We start from the raw sequence: 15,655 nt of genomic DNA, 5'->3' as shown, positions 1-15,655 counted from the left end.
ACCGTGAAAGCACAAGAGAATATGATTTATGCTATTTGAGAAATCTGATGGCTCTTCGTTTGATAATCTTCCACAACTAATTCTCATGTGGTAAGGAAGAGAGGAGACTAAGATACATTTCCCCACTCGAGGAACTCGTAATCGGCATTGGTGCATCTTATAGATAAGTAAAACAAGACATGGTTGCCAATGGAGAACATTAAGATTTTCTTAAGTGGAAATTGTGTGTAAACTTTGATCAAAGTAATTGTGCACCTGAGGTGAACGTTAAATATCAAAGTAACTAAAGTAACTAGATCATCACGCTACAGAGAGAAATAAACTTTGATTGCACATGAGCTTTGCGTTATAAAAAAATTCACAAATAAACAATTAGTATATCTGTGTAGATGTCTATATATTACAGAGCCAAAGGCCATTCTACATGCCAAAGCCTTGCCTAAATGCCAGATCAATATCCTGAAAGCTAAGCCCCCATCAACCTGGCTTTCCCGAAGGTCTAAATTAATCTTGGTGAAGTTCCTCAACAGGTGGAGGTGCAAATCTCACATTTTCTGGTCGTGCCACCACAACAGGATCATCTGCGAATAGTGCCTTGATAAAAGAAGGGGTTCTCAAGGGCCGGCGACCTGTCATTCGCGGGTAAACATCTTCCAGAAAGTAATAGGCATGACCAGCAATCATTCCCTGATTCAAAACCAATCAACATGTAAGAAACTATTAGTACATGAAAAACCTTTAAGTATTGTTGTATAACTGGTGAGGCAGAATCATATGCCATTTGTTAACACAACCTAATTTTGTAACTCTAAGGTGAGATGCAAAATTTTTATCTCAATATTTGTGCAAATTCTTATGGAAAAGATAACGCACCAAAAGATCCACCCAAGCGCTAGCCCCGACAATGACAGAGAACGTTAGAAGAACCTGGATGAAAAATGAAACAGACATTACAACATAATCAAGGAGTCAAGAATTATTAGTAAGAGGACTTGTCTAAGATTAAAATCAAAAGCCAAATAGTTTGTTAAAAACAGGAGGCCAAAATACTAATAATTCCGAAGAGGTAACGGATTAACAATATAAATCAAGCAGACATTTAACTGACCCACGGTAGGTAAGCTGCTGTGAAAGTGAAGAGGCCCAAGAAACTCATATGGATGAAAGGATTTTGCTTGCTCCACACATAGACCTGTAAAATAGGAATTCATGACAATGTTTAAAAAAACAATAATAACATACCGAGCTTTGGAAACAAATCCATCACAATCCAACAAAGATAAGTAACGAACCATCATGAATGTTAGAGAGTTGCTGAGGAATATAATCTTCGCAAATGACTCTGACAAATACGGTATCATCCCTCCAATCAGAACTATCCCAGTCAACACAGTGGCGCCAAATAAGAGCATGTAAAAGAAATCAGCAGTCCTTCCCCTGAAAGAGTTCTCTTCAAGAAGCTTGCAGTACCGAGCAAGAAAGAACATGTGGAACATAAAGTCCAAGTCTGTCAACGCCAAGATATAACCATGTTAGGAAACACAAACATTGACAATTAAATGACACAATGTAGCTTCCAAGAAATGGAAATCTTTTATAAATAAATATTAGGAATTACCCATTTTCCGGAAGTACAGGAAATTGGTGACGAGGCGCCAGAATTGATACTGCTTCACAACTAGTATAGGGTTCAAGTATAGATTATGAGGAGAGATTATCTGAAAAAGGTTTTAAAATTAGCCATCAGTAATAGAGGAGAAAGAAATGACTACAAGAACTGCCTAACCTTCTGAACTTCCATTAAATCCAAAGGAGCATTAAAATTGCAATAGAGCATAAACTAAAATGAAATCTAGAAAGGATGGTTTCAAAGTTTATGAAACTTTTGAACAACACCAATGCATGCACTAATTAATTGAACCCAGCTATCAGAATTTAAGTTCGATTGAATAAATCACTAATAGTAATAATAACAATTATAGACTTACATAAAGTAACAAATTTCCAGGTAATCATTCCTCAATTTTTTTCCGAAACAAACAACATGCAGCTACCCAAGTAAAAATCAATGGCAGAAGAGACTAATTCCTAAAGTTCAGTCAAAACCCAAATTGAAATCGGACAAAATCAGAGAAACCCATTTGCACAAAACCAAATGGGTAATTACAGAACGAGAGCGATTTTCAAATTTCAAAGCGAGAGACATACATCGAGGGAGCAACCGATATTGGTGACAACAGCGGCTGTGAGATAGGAGCGGGTGATGATAGGCATCTGCTTGTACCATTCCTCCACTGCCTGAGCCATGATTATATTATTCAATTACAGCTCGAACCAAAATCTCAACAACTTTCTTTCTTGGAGGTAAAATCAAGAGCTCAGGAGATGAATTGAAACCAGAGGGTTTGGAAGTTTTGCAGAGAGAGCTTCTGAGAGGGCCACGCAAAGCTGAAGAGACGAGACGAGACGAGACGGGACGGGTAAAGCTAAGCTCTTGCGTCTTTCTGGGCTGTAAAGAATGACAAATGCTCTTCCAATCAGAGAGCTCGTGCTCCTCACGAACCAACCATCTCGTTTCGCTCTTGTTGGACTTGCAGGCGCTATATATTATCAAGTTTTTGGGCTCAAGGCCCATTGGGCTTTTGAATTCCAAAAACAAAACAAAACCCGTTAGGCTCAAGTCCTTTCACTTCCCGGCATGTGCGACGCTCCACCGTCATCATCACCCTTCCCCGCTTCTCTTCGCATTTCAAATTCAAATCCAAAACCATTTTCAGACAAAGCCCTCGCAATGGAAGGCGAAGAGCCACCGTCATGCCCGTCACCGTCACCGTATAGGAACCCTTCCTCTCTCTTCAGAGACATCTCAAATTTCAAAACCCCGAAACGCCCCTCGCGAATCTCCAATTTACACTCCCCTGGCCCCCATTTCTTCACAGCCTCCAAGCAGACCCCGCGTACTTCTTCGTCATTTTGCCGTCGGCCATCTCTCGCTCAGTCGAACTCCAGCCGTACCAAGGCTGCAGCCAGAAAACTCAAGGCCTTCGAGGTCGAGCAGTCACAGTCCTCTCGCAAGGTCCAAATTCAAAAAGAGCAAAAGCTCAAATCCTTGGCCAAGTCTCTCACCGTCTGGCTCAATTTCCTCTTCCAAAACCCTAGATCCTGCGGCTGCACTTTGTCCGTTGATGAGGATCATCGTGGCGGAACGCTTCCCAAGGGGAAGAGGGATAGCGAGCCCGGCAGTGCGGTCCGGGTCGACTCGGCGTGGCGGGACCCGAAGCGTCAGAGAGACTCGTCTTGGCGGGCCGTGAGTGCTGTGGCATTCTCAAGCTCCAAGTATTCGAACTTACGGTCTTCGTTGGAACATGTGTGTAGTGTTGATGATTTGACGCAGCGAATGCGGCTTTATTTGAGCATGGGCAATTGCAAAGAGGTTTTTGATGCGATGACTCAAGTAGCTAAGGTTTGGATTCTTATAATCTCATGCTAATTTTCTTTTACATGGTTTCATTTGAAAACGTTTGGTTGGTCTGAAAATTGTAGCATTTGACCAAACAGGGCTTGTAAATATTTATAAGCACTGAACCATGTTGACTGTCTGTCTTCTTTCCAGAATATTGATGAGGGGAGGTTGAAGATGAAGGCTCATTGCCCCTTAGTAACGGATGTAGGGTTCAAGAAGAAGGCCACTAGAATTCTCATGAGCTACAACCCAATTTGGCTTCGAATTGGCTTGTACGTTGTTTTCGGTGGTGATTCTTTGTTGTCCGACAGAGATGCTAATTCTGATGAAGAAATCAGATTTTTGAAAATGATCATTGAGAAGCAAATTTTTGCACATGCAAGTCTAGCAAAGGATTATGCTTATAACAAGATGGTTGATGGTCTTTACAGACCCGGTTATTATGAAGCTCTGGGAAATGTCATTTTGAAGAGATTTCTGTTGCTTGTTCTTATCCTTGATAGAGCTAAATGTCAGAGCAGTCTTTCTCTTAAGTATGGTATTGATGGAGTGGATGGGGGTTCTCCTTTATTGTTTACGGTTGAATCTAATATTAAATCAAGTCATCAGGTGATCCATGGTAATTATCGATTCACTCCTCTCTTCAGTTGCTCGTCCATTGTTCTATAACTGTGCTTTATCTACTGTAGGCTTGACTTTTCTCTTTTTGTGGTTCAAACTAGATTTTCTCTCATCTGATGTCATGCTTGGAGAAGGTAATATTTTAGCACATCTGGTGATTTTAGGATACAAAGTATCTTATCAGCAGGTAGGTGGTTCGTTTTATGTATGACACTCATTTACATGAGATTTGGTTTGTGTGTGTGTTTTCAGGGTGCGAGGGAAAGAAATATTTATTTAAGATTAGGCCCTTTACCCGAATGTGAATGCCATTTCTATATATTAAACAAATGAGGCATGAAGTCAACTCAGAGTTTAGCGCAAACAAAAATTATTCTTACAGCGGCTAATTTACCAATGAAATTTGTTCTTGAGCAGGAAATCTACCAATGAAACTTGTTCTTACTCAGATTTTAGCGTAAACAAAAATTATTTATACACTGGCTAATTTACCAATGAAATTTTTTCTTGAGCAGGATCCGCTTGTTGAATTTGACTTCCGAGTTACAGATTTATTTGTTGATCTTCAAGATGGGGTGCGCCTCTGTAGGATCATTCAACTTTTGCAAGATGACACATCTATCCTCACGGTTGTTATTTTCTTTCTTTCTTTCTTTATATTTTGAATGAATAGGCAGGTTCAGCTATTGTTTAGCAGGATATCGTATATTATTTATTGATTTCAATGTTTTATTGGATGAACAGAAAATGGTTGTTCCAGCAGATACGCATAAGAAGCACTTGGCAAATTGTGGCATTGCCCTGCAATACCTTAGGCAGGCTGGTGTTGCTTTACATGATGAAGATGGAATGATGATTCTGGAAGATGATATTGCTCATGGGGACAAAGAACTTACTCTCTCATTGCTCTGGAACATGTTTGTTCATTTTCAGGCCTGTTCCTTTCTCTCTCCCATTGTTTCAGAACTATTATATTACAGGTTTAGGAGTTTACCATCATCTACTTGTTAGTAACAATCTCCTTTAACTTTTTCATTGAACTTGCAGCTACCTCTTTTGATCAAGAAAACAAACTTAGCTGAGGAAATTTGCAAGATTCGTGGAAATGGGGTATGTCTGTCTCAATGTGGATGAATTTTTAATTTAGTTTATCTGTTGGTCCTATTTCTATTTCCTTTTGTGTTATTTTAAACGTTTGTTTTCCTTGTTATCTTTACATGTTCTAGAGTTGCCATCACACTTATCTTTGAATTATCCTCTTCTTTTTCACAGGATAACTTGATCAATTTTGAATCCTCCTCCTTGGAAATGCTTTTAAAGTGGATTCAGGTGTTGCCGCTATTTGTGAAATTAATTAGTTTATTCTTATTTTGGGGTTTCAAAAGCATTCTTTTGCAATCTAACAAACAAATAATCTGTACTGATGCATATGCTTCATCCAAGTCCTACTCATGGATTATGAATATTACTGTGTGTGTTTCTTACTAGAACATGATCAGATGTGAATGCTCTTTCTTCTTTTTAACCCCTACTGTTCAAGTTGGAGTCTAGACAACATCTTGTACTACGAAAGTGGAACTATATTTTTCTATCAATAGCTTGGGCTTCATCAGTCACTTGTGGCTGGAGGTTATTTTCTGTTTGAATAAGTGGACAACTTGAAGGTGCCCATTAACTTAGTTGGTAAAGTCCCTCGAGTTTCATTCAAGAATGGGATTGAATCCGGCCTTCACCCTTTTTTTTTTTAGGGTTGGGGGGGGGGGGGGGGGGTGTGGGTTGTTTATGGGATAAGAGAGGATCATTCTACATTTTTTAATCTTAATTGAGACTGGATTTGGTATTAGTGTTGTGTCCTCCTTCTTTTGGCAATTAACTATAGATGTTTGGTCAGGTCTCTCACTGTGCTGTCATAAGGACTGTATCACTTAATCTGTTCTTCCTGGGTTTGTTAAATGTTTATTTTGGGATTTTTTGGAGTATTGAAAGCTGTTCACAATTTAAAAAACAAAATTTTTACTGCTCTTCACTTAACAATCATTGTCGTTGGGGTTTCCAGGCAATTTGTGAAAATTATGACTGCAAGGTCGACAGCTTTTCTTCATTGGTGGATGGAAAAGCTATATGGTGCCTGCTGGACTTTTACTTTCGTAAACAACTTTGTTGTGGTTGGTCGTCAAAGGTGCTATATATTTGTTCCAGCCTTGCAGATTTTGTGAATATAGAGATCTAGTTTCCTTCACTTCATTCTCATTAATTTATGTTACATTACAGGATCCTAATAAATCCAGTCACGAAGAATCAATCATGTTAGTGACTGATTACTCAGATGCAGTGCACAACTTTTTATTATCACAGAAATTGTTGACATTATTGGGAAATTTTCCAGAGGTTTGTGCTAGTCTTTGCTAATTATCGTTTAATCATTAACTTCCTATCTAGTTTTTGTTTTTCCTAGCTCTGGATGATCTGGATACCTACGAGAATAACTCAAAATAATGTTGGAATTGCATTTAGGTGTTCTATAATTAATCTTACGGTTTGTTATCACACATTCATCTTGAGTCATTTCAACAGGTTCTGCAAATAAGTGACATTCTTGAATATAATGGTGCATGTAATGACCGGAGTGTGGTGATCCTATTGGTGTTCCTGTCATCTCAACTGATTGTCAAGAAAAATATGGTAATGCCTGATGTATTGTTGTGGAAAGAAATTGATGTGGATGTTGTCATCATATATTAAAATTGACTATCTCCTTCGCAGGATCAGTTAAATTTCCATAAACTCTTGCGTTGTGATTGCCAGAGTCTAGAGAGAAAATATTCATGTATGCAATGTTCTGTAAGACCGGATGCAGCACATATCCAAGAAGAAACATATGACCACAGTGCTGAAGGTTTCTTTTCTATGCTTTCTAGTAGTTGTCCTTTAGCATATGATCATGTCGCTAGAACTGATTCTTTTACCAGTATGGAGTAAAAGAGGTCTTAGACAACTTAAAGTAGATAATTTCATTGTTTTCTTTTAAGGAGTTCTGTTTTCTGGTTTTCACATAATTGGAAATGATTTTTGTTGGAGTCATGTATTTAACTAGAACTCTTTATTCATTTGTTAAAATTGATTGTTTAGTTCAATTTTGTTTATTCTAATGTTTGCATATACAAACAGATTCTGTAATAAAGTTTAAGGCCATTCAGGCCTGGTGGCAAGATATGGCCGAAAGGAACCATAAGTCTGTTGCCAAACCAGCTGTTCCTGTTTTGCATAACGTTTTCACAAACGAAGACAACATTAATATTCAAAAAGGTAATTAGTATTATCTTCTGTAGTTCAATGCTACAGTAGTCGTCATCATGTTTCCATTTCTTATTCTTACCAGTTTCTAGGTTGCGACCAAACAAAAAAAGTTTCTTGGTGAGAAATGGAATATTTTTGTTTATATTTTGGTAATTTGCATTAATTATTCTCTTCTAATTTTCTTAGTAGTTACTTTGTTCTATTATTATTTGTCGACTATGGTTTAGTGTTCATAATTTTAATTATTTTGACTTCAGGAGATCATGCATGTTCCATTAATTCCTCTCCCTCTCCCTTCAGTTTTCTGAGTCCAGAGTAAAATTGTTTTGTGATTCGTGTTTTTTTTTTTTTTTTTGGTGTCTTATTTTTTCTATTACTTGGGAGGGGAGAATTTATTTTCAATATATAAGTTTATGCTATCATTTTACTTCTGGTCCTGATATCATGAGTATGGTATGCTATATTCGTTTTTTGACGGAGGAATCCTTATCTAATACTTCCAGTAAATGCTGCAAAAAGGATACAGTCACATTTCAGACGAGCTGTTGAACGTCGCAAGTTTGTGAAGATGTTGAATGCCGCCGCTTTTTTGCAGACAGTTTTCCGTGCTTGGCTAAGTGTGAGGCAAAATCCGGCTCGCATAAAGTTTAGCACTATTCAAGTTCAAGAGTTAGCATGTGGTATGTTCCTTTCTGTGATTCTTTCATATCCCTTTATGTATGGAATTTTTCATGAACATGATTTATTTGGCTAATCATACAGAAAGGTGGAGACAACGAGAAACAGGGAGGAGATATGCTATGTTCATTATTGGCAGACATGGTTTTCTCAACTTAAAAAGGTCAGTTTTGCTCATCCAACGAGCTGTAAGGAATTGGATCACTCAAAGACATCGAGGTGGAAGCATTTTAACTCTTGATGCATGCACTTCTGATCTAGTCAATGCTGCCATTGTTGTCCAAAGACATATTCGTGGGTGGCTTACAAGATCAAGATACATTCATGGGGTTGCTCCAGTAGATAAATCTTCAAATCTGTGCCAGGAAAATGGTGCGCATGATTTTCAAATATGGGGAGCAGTTAAAATCCAGCTTGCTTGGAAGAATTTTTCAGTCCGTCACTCTCTTCGCTATCAGCAATTTGCTGCAACCAAAATTCAAAGTCATTTTCGTAGTTGGCTATTGAGGAGAAGGTTTCACACTCAAAGGCAAGCAATAATAAAAATCCAAAGTGCTTTGCGAATGTCAATATGTTGGATGGCTTATCAGCAATACAAAATTGCAACTGCATCAGCCACCGTTATTCAATCTTATGTACGTGCATGCATTGCCCGGAGAGGAGCTGATCAACGTAGGCATGTCATTGTTGCAATCCAAGTAAGTAGTTTTCCATCTCTTCTGAGCATGTAGGGTGGTACAAACATTGTCTATTAATTCCATTATCCCGATATTCCTATGATCTGCATAAGCGCCGATTGTGTTTGTTTTTGTTTTGTAAATATCATATCTCATTAGCGTACTTAAATGAATTCAGAGATACTGCCGTGGTTGGTTGATCAGAAGTTACTTCTTGTGTCAAAGAGAGGCTGCAGTAAAGATCCAAAGTGCCGTTCGATGCCTCATATGCCGTCAGGCATTTCATCGTCGTAGACAAGCTGCAATGAAAATTCAACCGATAGTCAAGGGGCAGATTAGTCGAAATAGGCTCTTAGGTATATTAGTACAATTTTCCCCAATGGTTCTAGTTGTGAGTTAAATTTTACTTATAGTTTAGAAATGTTTATGGTTTTGGTTTGTTGCAGGTGCTTCTTCCCTACGTCCAGTCATCTCCAATGGTTGTCTTTCAAAGAGCACAGGAGCCTTCTGTAAGAGTGCTGAACTAAATAAAGTCTTTTGCTCTGTGTTGAAATTGCAAAGGTGGTGGAGAGGTGCTATGTTGCTAAAGTTAAGAACAAAGTCTGCAGTCATTATTCAATCTCATATTCGAGGGTGGTTGGATAGGCAAAAAGCTACTGGAGAGAAGCAATGTATTGTTGTAATACAAGTAAGATATTCTATATTTGTTGCAATTTACCATATCATTCCATTTATGTTTTTTTTTTTCCCTTAATTTCTTTTATTCTGTGGATCTCCATTGTCACTTGATGTGGCCAAACTGGTACCAGATACGCTCTCACACATATACTCGTTTCATATAAATGTCCGTGTACATTTCTCATGATTTTGATTTGACATGAATGTAAAAGCATGTTTTAGCAGTTATAAATGTTAAACTAGTTGAATTGGATTTTCAGAATTCGGCAAATTTAAAAATAAAAATCAAAACTGTTTTGAGTGACAGTCATGGTGGAGAGGTTACTTGGCAAGGAAAAAAGAGACAGGAGGTGAGCTACTGGATTTGCGCTTGAGAGTGCAAAAGTCTGCTGCGAATGTGGATGATAACATGCGCATTATTAACAGACTTGTGGCAGCACTTTCAGAACTACGAACAATGAAAAGTGTCAGTGGCATTCTTCATACTTGTGTTACTTTGGGTAAGTGTTTAATGATTGTATGATGCTAAAACTCCATTTCCAACATCTTGTCTTTCCATTTCTCCTGCATGAAACCGAATCCTTGTGTGATACACTTACTTTTGAATCTTATATACAGACAAGGCTACGCAACATTCTCATAAATGTTGTGAGAAACTTGTGGAGGCAGGAGCTATTAAAACTCTGCTGAAGCTTTTTCGGTCAGCCAGCCGAAGCATACCAGATCAGGAGGTTCTGAAGCACGTCCTCTCAACTCTAAGGAACCTTGCCCGCTATCCACATCTGATTGAAGTGCTCATTGATAGTCCTGGGTCTGTAGAAACTGTTGTAGGGGAGTTCCTAAGGTTCGTATTATTTTGGAAGTTAGATTGTATGGGGCCTTTTTTGTCATCTTGGGTTAAGGGCTATAACCTAATTTAATATCAGGAACAAGGAGGAGGGTTATTTCATTGCTTCTGAGCTTCTGAAGAAGATATGCGCTAGTCGTAAAGGCGTTGAAGCTGTACGCAAATCACCTGCCCTTTTGAAAAGGCTCCACAGTCTTGTTGAGGAACTTAGCAAGAAGGCCAACAATGAGAAGAGGTTGGATTTCAGCAAAGAATCTCTCTTCTTTTATGTGATCTGTGTTATCTGTTGAGCTTTAAGCCTTAGTGTTATCTTAATGCAGGAACGCCCGAGTTACAGTTGGTAGAGAATATACAGAGAGAAGATTAAAGGAGGCTGTTGAAATTCTGAAACTAGCCACAGCAGGAAGGCTAGGTTTTTGAGTTTGCAGGCAATGTGTAAAAAACTGCCACTGAATTTACACGTTCAATGGGGAAAAGAAGGGGTAAGGGCAGGGCAATTTGATTGCATAGGTAAAAACTTATGACGTATCTCAAATTGAATGCTTGGTTTTTACCACTGTAAAAAGTTGGTGCAATGTGATGTTGAAAGCACGTGGTTTTCAGCCAACGAGGGTTGGTTTAGTTTATTCCTGCACTGTGTAGCCCCATTAATATTTGTGTATTTGTCAAGATGTTAGTGGTGAGAATAGTCAATCCCCACATAAACTTTTATTTAAAAAAAGAAAAAGAAAAAGAAAGCCCATGGGATTCTTATGAGACATTGCATCTTGTGGTCCTATGATTGCTGCCCGCAAATTATCTTCTCGAGTTCAATTCCCAACAGATTCCCGATCCACCTCCGAAAATATCTACCACAATAAATATGACTGAACAAAATCCTTTTCGTACATCTGGCCAACTGTGCAAGTTATCTGTTTGGTTTGATTTGGACGTGACGTAAGATATTTGTTGCCACTAGGTTTATTTTCTTTCTTCAATTTCACATATATGGTTAAATTTCTTTCATTGGAAATGAAACATCACTCTTATCAGTTTGTATGACAAGAAATTTGAGAGAAACCAATAGAACAGACCTAAAACGTTCGCACAAAGAATGTGAGAACTCAAATCCAGCACAATGCACCAGGGAAAAGAAAAATATCCCACAACTAGAACTGAGCACCTAATTATAACATAAGAATTATAAAAAAAAATAGTTGCCATGTTTGAAATCAAGCAGCTCTTGCAAGAACTTCAAGCCGTTCTGGAACATCAGCTGGGTCAATAAAAAAAGTCCTCCTTGAAGATCTTGGCACTGTGACTGTCAATACTCCATCTTCATATCCAGCTGAAATCCGTTCGAGATCAACCCTACCTGGAATCCGAAACTTCCTCATAAAGTTCCTGCTGGGCTCTGTGGCTTCATCAATTCTCTGTGTTCGAATTATGAGGTATATTGAGTCCTCTACTTCTACTTTTATTTCCTCTTTCCTAACACCTGCTCATATGCATATTACAACCACCAAAAACAAAGCTTCATAACCATTCCAATGGAAACATAACAAGAAAGGTGAATTAAAAAGGACTAAAAGAGGTCAGACGTGAATCATGCCAGTTGATTAGAGCAGTGAGCCCATTTCTTACACCCAAGTTCAAATTGCCTCCTAGTAAATTAGATTAGTTTAGAGTTTTTTAGACTATCGCTTGCATAAAAACCCATAAAAGAAAAAGTAAGAGGGATTTTTAAACTTACCAGGGAGGTCAGCAGAGAAAATGTGAGACTCTGGGGTCTCAGTCCAGTGGACGTAGTTTTCAGGGGCCAAGTGATATGGATAAAGGAGATGAGAAGGGAAGACATATTGGTAAGGGTGGAAGGCTGGGAGCTCCATTGCTTTAATTTACAGGAGCCAAGAGGAAATGGTTTTCTTGCAGGGCAGGGTATAAATATAAAATATCTAGACTGGGATGAGGCAGGCAGTAGCTTAACACAGAGGGAAAGAAAGGTTGGTTGGCTGGCTTTTATAGGCCTAGTGGCTTTTATAGGCTGAGGGGATCGAAAAACTTGGACTCAAGGTAGGTTAGTTGAGTTGGCTTTTCAAACTTTGACAGAGCATTGTCTTCGACCTATCTTTGGTAGTTGCTCAAAAGCTTCAAAATGCTGCGGGTGCTAATTAAAAGAGCTTATATCATCTGTCGCTTGCGTACGTACTTATTGCAATGGGTTGGCAAAATAACTACCAGAATGGCAGGCCTCAAATTTTTGAGGAAGATTGATCTGACCACGTATGATTTTTATCTAGTCAAGGTTTTCTTGCTCTAAAAGTTGACGAAGAATTTGTCTATGCGCGTGGATAAAATTTGACTGTTGATGTTTTCGGCGCCTCACATGCATCATAATTTTAAAAAATTAAAATAAAATTGCCCACGATTGTGGACGACTGTTCGTAGCATACCTCTATAGGGTCGAGTGTCATAATCCCAATTCGGGTTATAACGTTAACCACTATATAGAGTTGAAGATGACTTATATGGAAATAGGGATTCCAGCGACTGAAAATATCATATTGCCGGATATACATTCACGAGGACTTAAACAAAAACCCCCAGTATCAAACATGTATTATTACATGAGCCTCTACCGGAATTGATGGCATCCCAGCCTGAGACAGTGGCTGAGAACAAATATATAGAACCAAGATAAAGCTTAAGTCTAGCAGGACCTGAGTTCACAGTTCAATGGGAGAAAACAAGTAAATGAAGTAATGCTAAAGTTACAATCTTCATGGCAAAGATGGTGATTAGCTGTCCCATTCATCCCTAGCAAGTCATTGCCATTTGCCATCACAGAAGGACAAAATCATTAGAGAATTAAGTACAACGATCAGAAATAAGTTCAGGTTGAGACTTCAAACTTCATGGTTCCCAACTCATGTATTTACCCCAAGCACAAAACCATTGCTATAAGAAGGAAGATTGCTAGAAGGCTCGTGATGTTTCACCGGTGAGCGGAAAGGATTTGGCGTCACAGGATGTGTGATATGCAGTCCAGCACTTCGTAAAACCTGTTTAGCGTTTGCACATGAGATTTCAGATTGATCTGTGAAGAAGGCTGGAACGCCCATGGTCTTAATTGAGTTAAGAGCTCCACCCCAAGTTGAATAGCAACTCAATCCACAGTTTAGTGCAACAATAACATGAGGTGAAGGTAGGTAGGAGGCTTCCTCCTCATAAACACCCCTAACAAGATTCACTCTCACTCTGCTACCAATTCCTGAAGTTGTCCCTGACAAATTTGTTGGAACTTCAGAACCCACCATAATAATTTGTACATTGCCCAATCCATTGAGCAAATGACCAACATCTGCAAATGCTGGCATCCAATCCAACTCTCCCTCTGGACCTAGGTAGTGGACAACCACCTCCTTACCTTTCATTAGTAAGTTCTTTGAACTGATGTTGAGAGTTGTCAGTATGTAATAAACGGTCAATGGGTGGGAGAGGATGTCAGCAACGGGGCTTGACAATGGCAGCGAGCGAAGATTATAGTATTCCGACCAGCCAGAGAGGAGGATTGGACTTGACATACCATCTCTTGCGTGATGATGAAAGGACGAGTCACGTGGAAACTCTTCATCATCGAGCCCTCCCCAAGAATCCCAGAGTCCACCTTTAACAGGAAGAAGACCAAAGGGGCAGTGAGAATAGCAACTACACTTTCTCCTCCACATGCCCTTCTGATGGATGCCCAATGATTCAAGCCATTTACAAGGTTGGTCAGCAGCACAGGGGAACATGAAGATATTCATTGCCAGCTCTTCTTCCCTTTCCATCATAGCCTTGTAAAGACTACACATGCTCTTATGTGTTTCCTTCAGATGCTGCTTGTGGCAGACAGAACTGCAGTAGAGCACTGCTTGACATCGTACACACGAGAGAGCCTGTTCACCGTGGATTTCTTTCTCACATGCTGCACACTGTCGCAAGCTGCCATTTGAGTAGACTCTTATATCAACAAAAGCCTCCTCCCTTGATAGTTCTGCATATTTGGTTGGGGTTGAGCTAGCCGTTGAACTAGTCTTTTCTTCATATGCCTGACCAGGTGGGTGTGAGATTGTAACTGCAACGAGATCATAACCTTTGGCCATTTCTTGTGGCCACTGAACATCAACCGTCTCGATAAAAGGTTCAAAGTACATCAACCTTGACCACTTTGGACCACCTTCCTTGTCTTCCTGAAGCAATGGATGCACCAGAGCTATGGCTTTCATGAATGCATACACAAACCTAAGCTCTTCAGGAGTTGGATGCCTAAATCTAAGAGTCCCTGATGACGTGCAGCGGGCAACATCAATAACAGGGAAGCGATTGATCCCTGATGCTTCCAATGACAAAGACTTGATCATTTTCCTATTAGAGGGAAACATCAATGATTCGCGTTCATATGTGACCCGTAAAAGCTCAACATTGGGCACCTGAATTGTCTCTCTTGAACCAGTCATCCTCTTAGCATCATTTTGAGATCGAAACATATTAAAGCCAATATCGCCACCATCCCCTCCAATGAATTGGACACATGGGAAAGGTTGTTTCTTGCCAGACCAATCCGTATCTTTCCCAACGCGGATACCAAACAGATGCCCTGGGCACAATCTTTTCCATGGATCAGTCCTATATAGAGCTGCCGAAGCTTTAAACACTGACTTAATAAAATTTGGAGAAATGCCTTCTACCTTCATAAGACATGTCCCGGATCCAGGACCAAGCCCCGGACCAGACCCAAATTGCTCCTGGAATCTATCAAACACGTTCTTCAAATGCAAATCCATTTTTACCACAAGTACAAGATCTAATTACTTCCTTGATCACACCAGCAACCCAATACAAAATGACTATATACCAAGCAAATCCAATAACTCTAATCTGCAAAGGCTAAAAATTGCCGACCAAAGTTTGTTCATTCACTCTGTATTGCTTCTCAGAAACTATATGGATCACTTCACAGTTGTAAAGTAAAAAATCCAAACTTCAGAAAGAAAAAAAAAGCATCAAATCATGAATATGAGAGCTGAGATCATTCACTTCAATTCAATGGCTACAAAATTACATAAAAAGCTGAATTAAACAAATGGGGATCAATATGAATTTCTAGCACTTCATGAACAGAGAGATTAGCGCTCCATACCAACCAGCTTCGCAGGCTGAGTAAAGTTGAAGACTTTTCTCTCTTTTGAAGTGTCTGATGCTGCTGCCACCCAAATGACTGAGTTCAAGAAGAGAGAGAATCAGATCCAGAGCATTGCCCAAGATTGAACCATTCAACTGTTTGTCTTAGCAAGTAAAAGTGAAGCTGAAAACTGTTTGACCTTTTTTTTTTACATTGCGGACGACATCTTTTGTCTTTTCATAGTCGTATTT

General features: G+C 39.2%; 4 protein-coding genes across 6 annotated transcripts; 1 reads left to right on the top strand and 3 right to left on the bottom strand.

Annotated features, from left to right (window-relative positions):
* Window positions 1-306: 306 nt before the first annotated feature.
* On the bottom strand, window positions 307-2,528 carry LOC117626432 (derlin-2.2). The gene is made up of 6 exons (XM_034358123.1): window positions 2,209-2,528; window positions 1,619-1,718; window positions 1,293-1,507; window positions 1,109-1,192; window positions 874-927; window positions 307-687 (listed from the first exon to the last, which is right to left on the bottom strand). Exons 1-6 carry the CDS (start codon window positions 2,305-2,307, stop codon window positions 505-507), a joined length of 735 nt encoding a protein of 244 aa, XP_034214014.1. The 5' UTR covers window positions 2,308-2,528; the 3' UTR covers window positions 307-504.
* Window positions 2,529-2,709: 181 nt separating this feature from the next.
* Window positions 2,710-11,148, top strand: LOC117626260 (abnormal spindle-like microcephaly-associated protein homolog). Of its 3 annotated transcripts, XM_034357926.1 has the most exons (20): window positions 2,710-3,463; window positions 3,614-4,082; window positions 4,186-4,271; window positions 4,600-4,713; window positions 4,829-5,017; window positions 5,132-5,194; window positions 5,357-5,413; window positions 6,141-6,263; window positions 6,356-6,472; window positions 6,659-6,766; window positions 6,848-6,980; window positions 7,253-7,390; window positions 7,885-8,061; window positions 8,144-8,757; window positions 8,915-9,092; window positions 9,183-9,424; window positions 9,722-9,914; window positions 10,033-10,258; window positions 10,341-10,496; window positions 10,582-11,148. In XM_034357926.1, exons 1-20 carry the CDS (start codon window positions 2,792-2,794, stop codon window positions 10,679-10,681), a joined length of 4,155 nt encoding a protein of 1,384 aa, XP_034213817.1. In that variant the 5' UTR covers window positions 2,710-2,791; the 3' UTR covers window positions 10,682-11,148. The 3 variants fall into 3 exon arrangements, with proteins under 3 accessions (XP_034213817.1, XP_034213818.1, XP_034213819.1); XM_034357927.1 differs by lacking the exon at window positions 5,357-5,413; XM_034357928.1 differs by lacking the exon at window positions 7,253-7,390.
* Window positions 11,149-11,274: 126 nt separating this feature from the next.
* On the bottom strand, window positions 11,275-12,309 carry LOC117626050 (15.4 kDa class V heat shock protein). The gene is made up of 2 exons (XM_034357689.1): window positions 11,994-12,309; window positions 11,275-11,738 (listed from the first exon to the last, which is right to left on the bottom strand). Exons 1-2 carry the CDS (start codon window positions 12,127-12,129, stop codon window positions 11,473-11,475), a joined length of 402 nt encoding a protein of 133 aa, XP_034213580.1. The 5' UTR covers window positions 12,130-12,309; the 3' UTR covers window positions 11,275-11,472.
* A 458-nt stretch (window positions 12,310-12,767) lies between these two features.
* Window positions 12,768-15,639, bottom strand: LOC117626441 (zinc finger MYND domain-containing protein 15). The gene has a single exon (XM_034358140.1). The coding sequence runs from the start codon at window positions 15,064-15,066 to the stop codon at window positions 13,168-13,170; it is 1,899 nt and encodes a 632-aa protein (XP_034214031.1). The 5' UTR covers window positions 15,067-15,639; the 3' UTR covers window positions 12,768-13,167.
* Window positions 15,640-15,655: the final 16 nt, after the last annotated feature.

This window comes from Prunus dulcis, chromosome 4 (assembly GCF_902201215.1).
Source record: "Prunus dulcis chromosome 4, ALMONDv2, whole genome shotgun sequence".
Taxonomy (NCBI): Eukaryota; Viridiplantae; Streptophyta; class Magnoliopsida; order Rosales; family Rosaceae; genus Prunus; species Prunus dulcis.
Note: the sequence above shows the minus strand (reverse complement) of the source record. Positions and strands in the feature narration are given on the sequence as shown.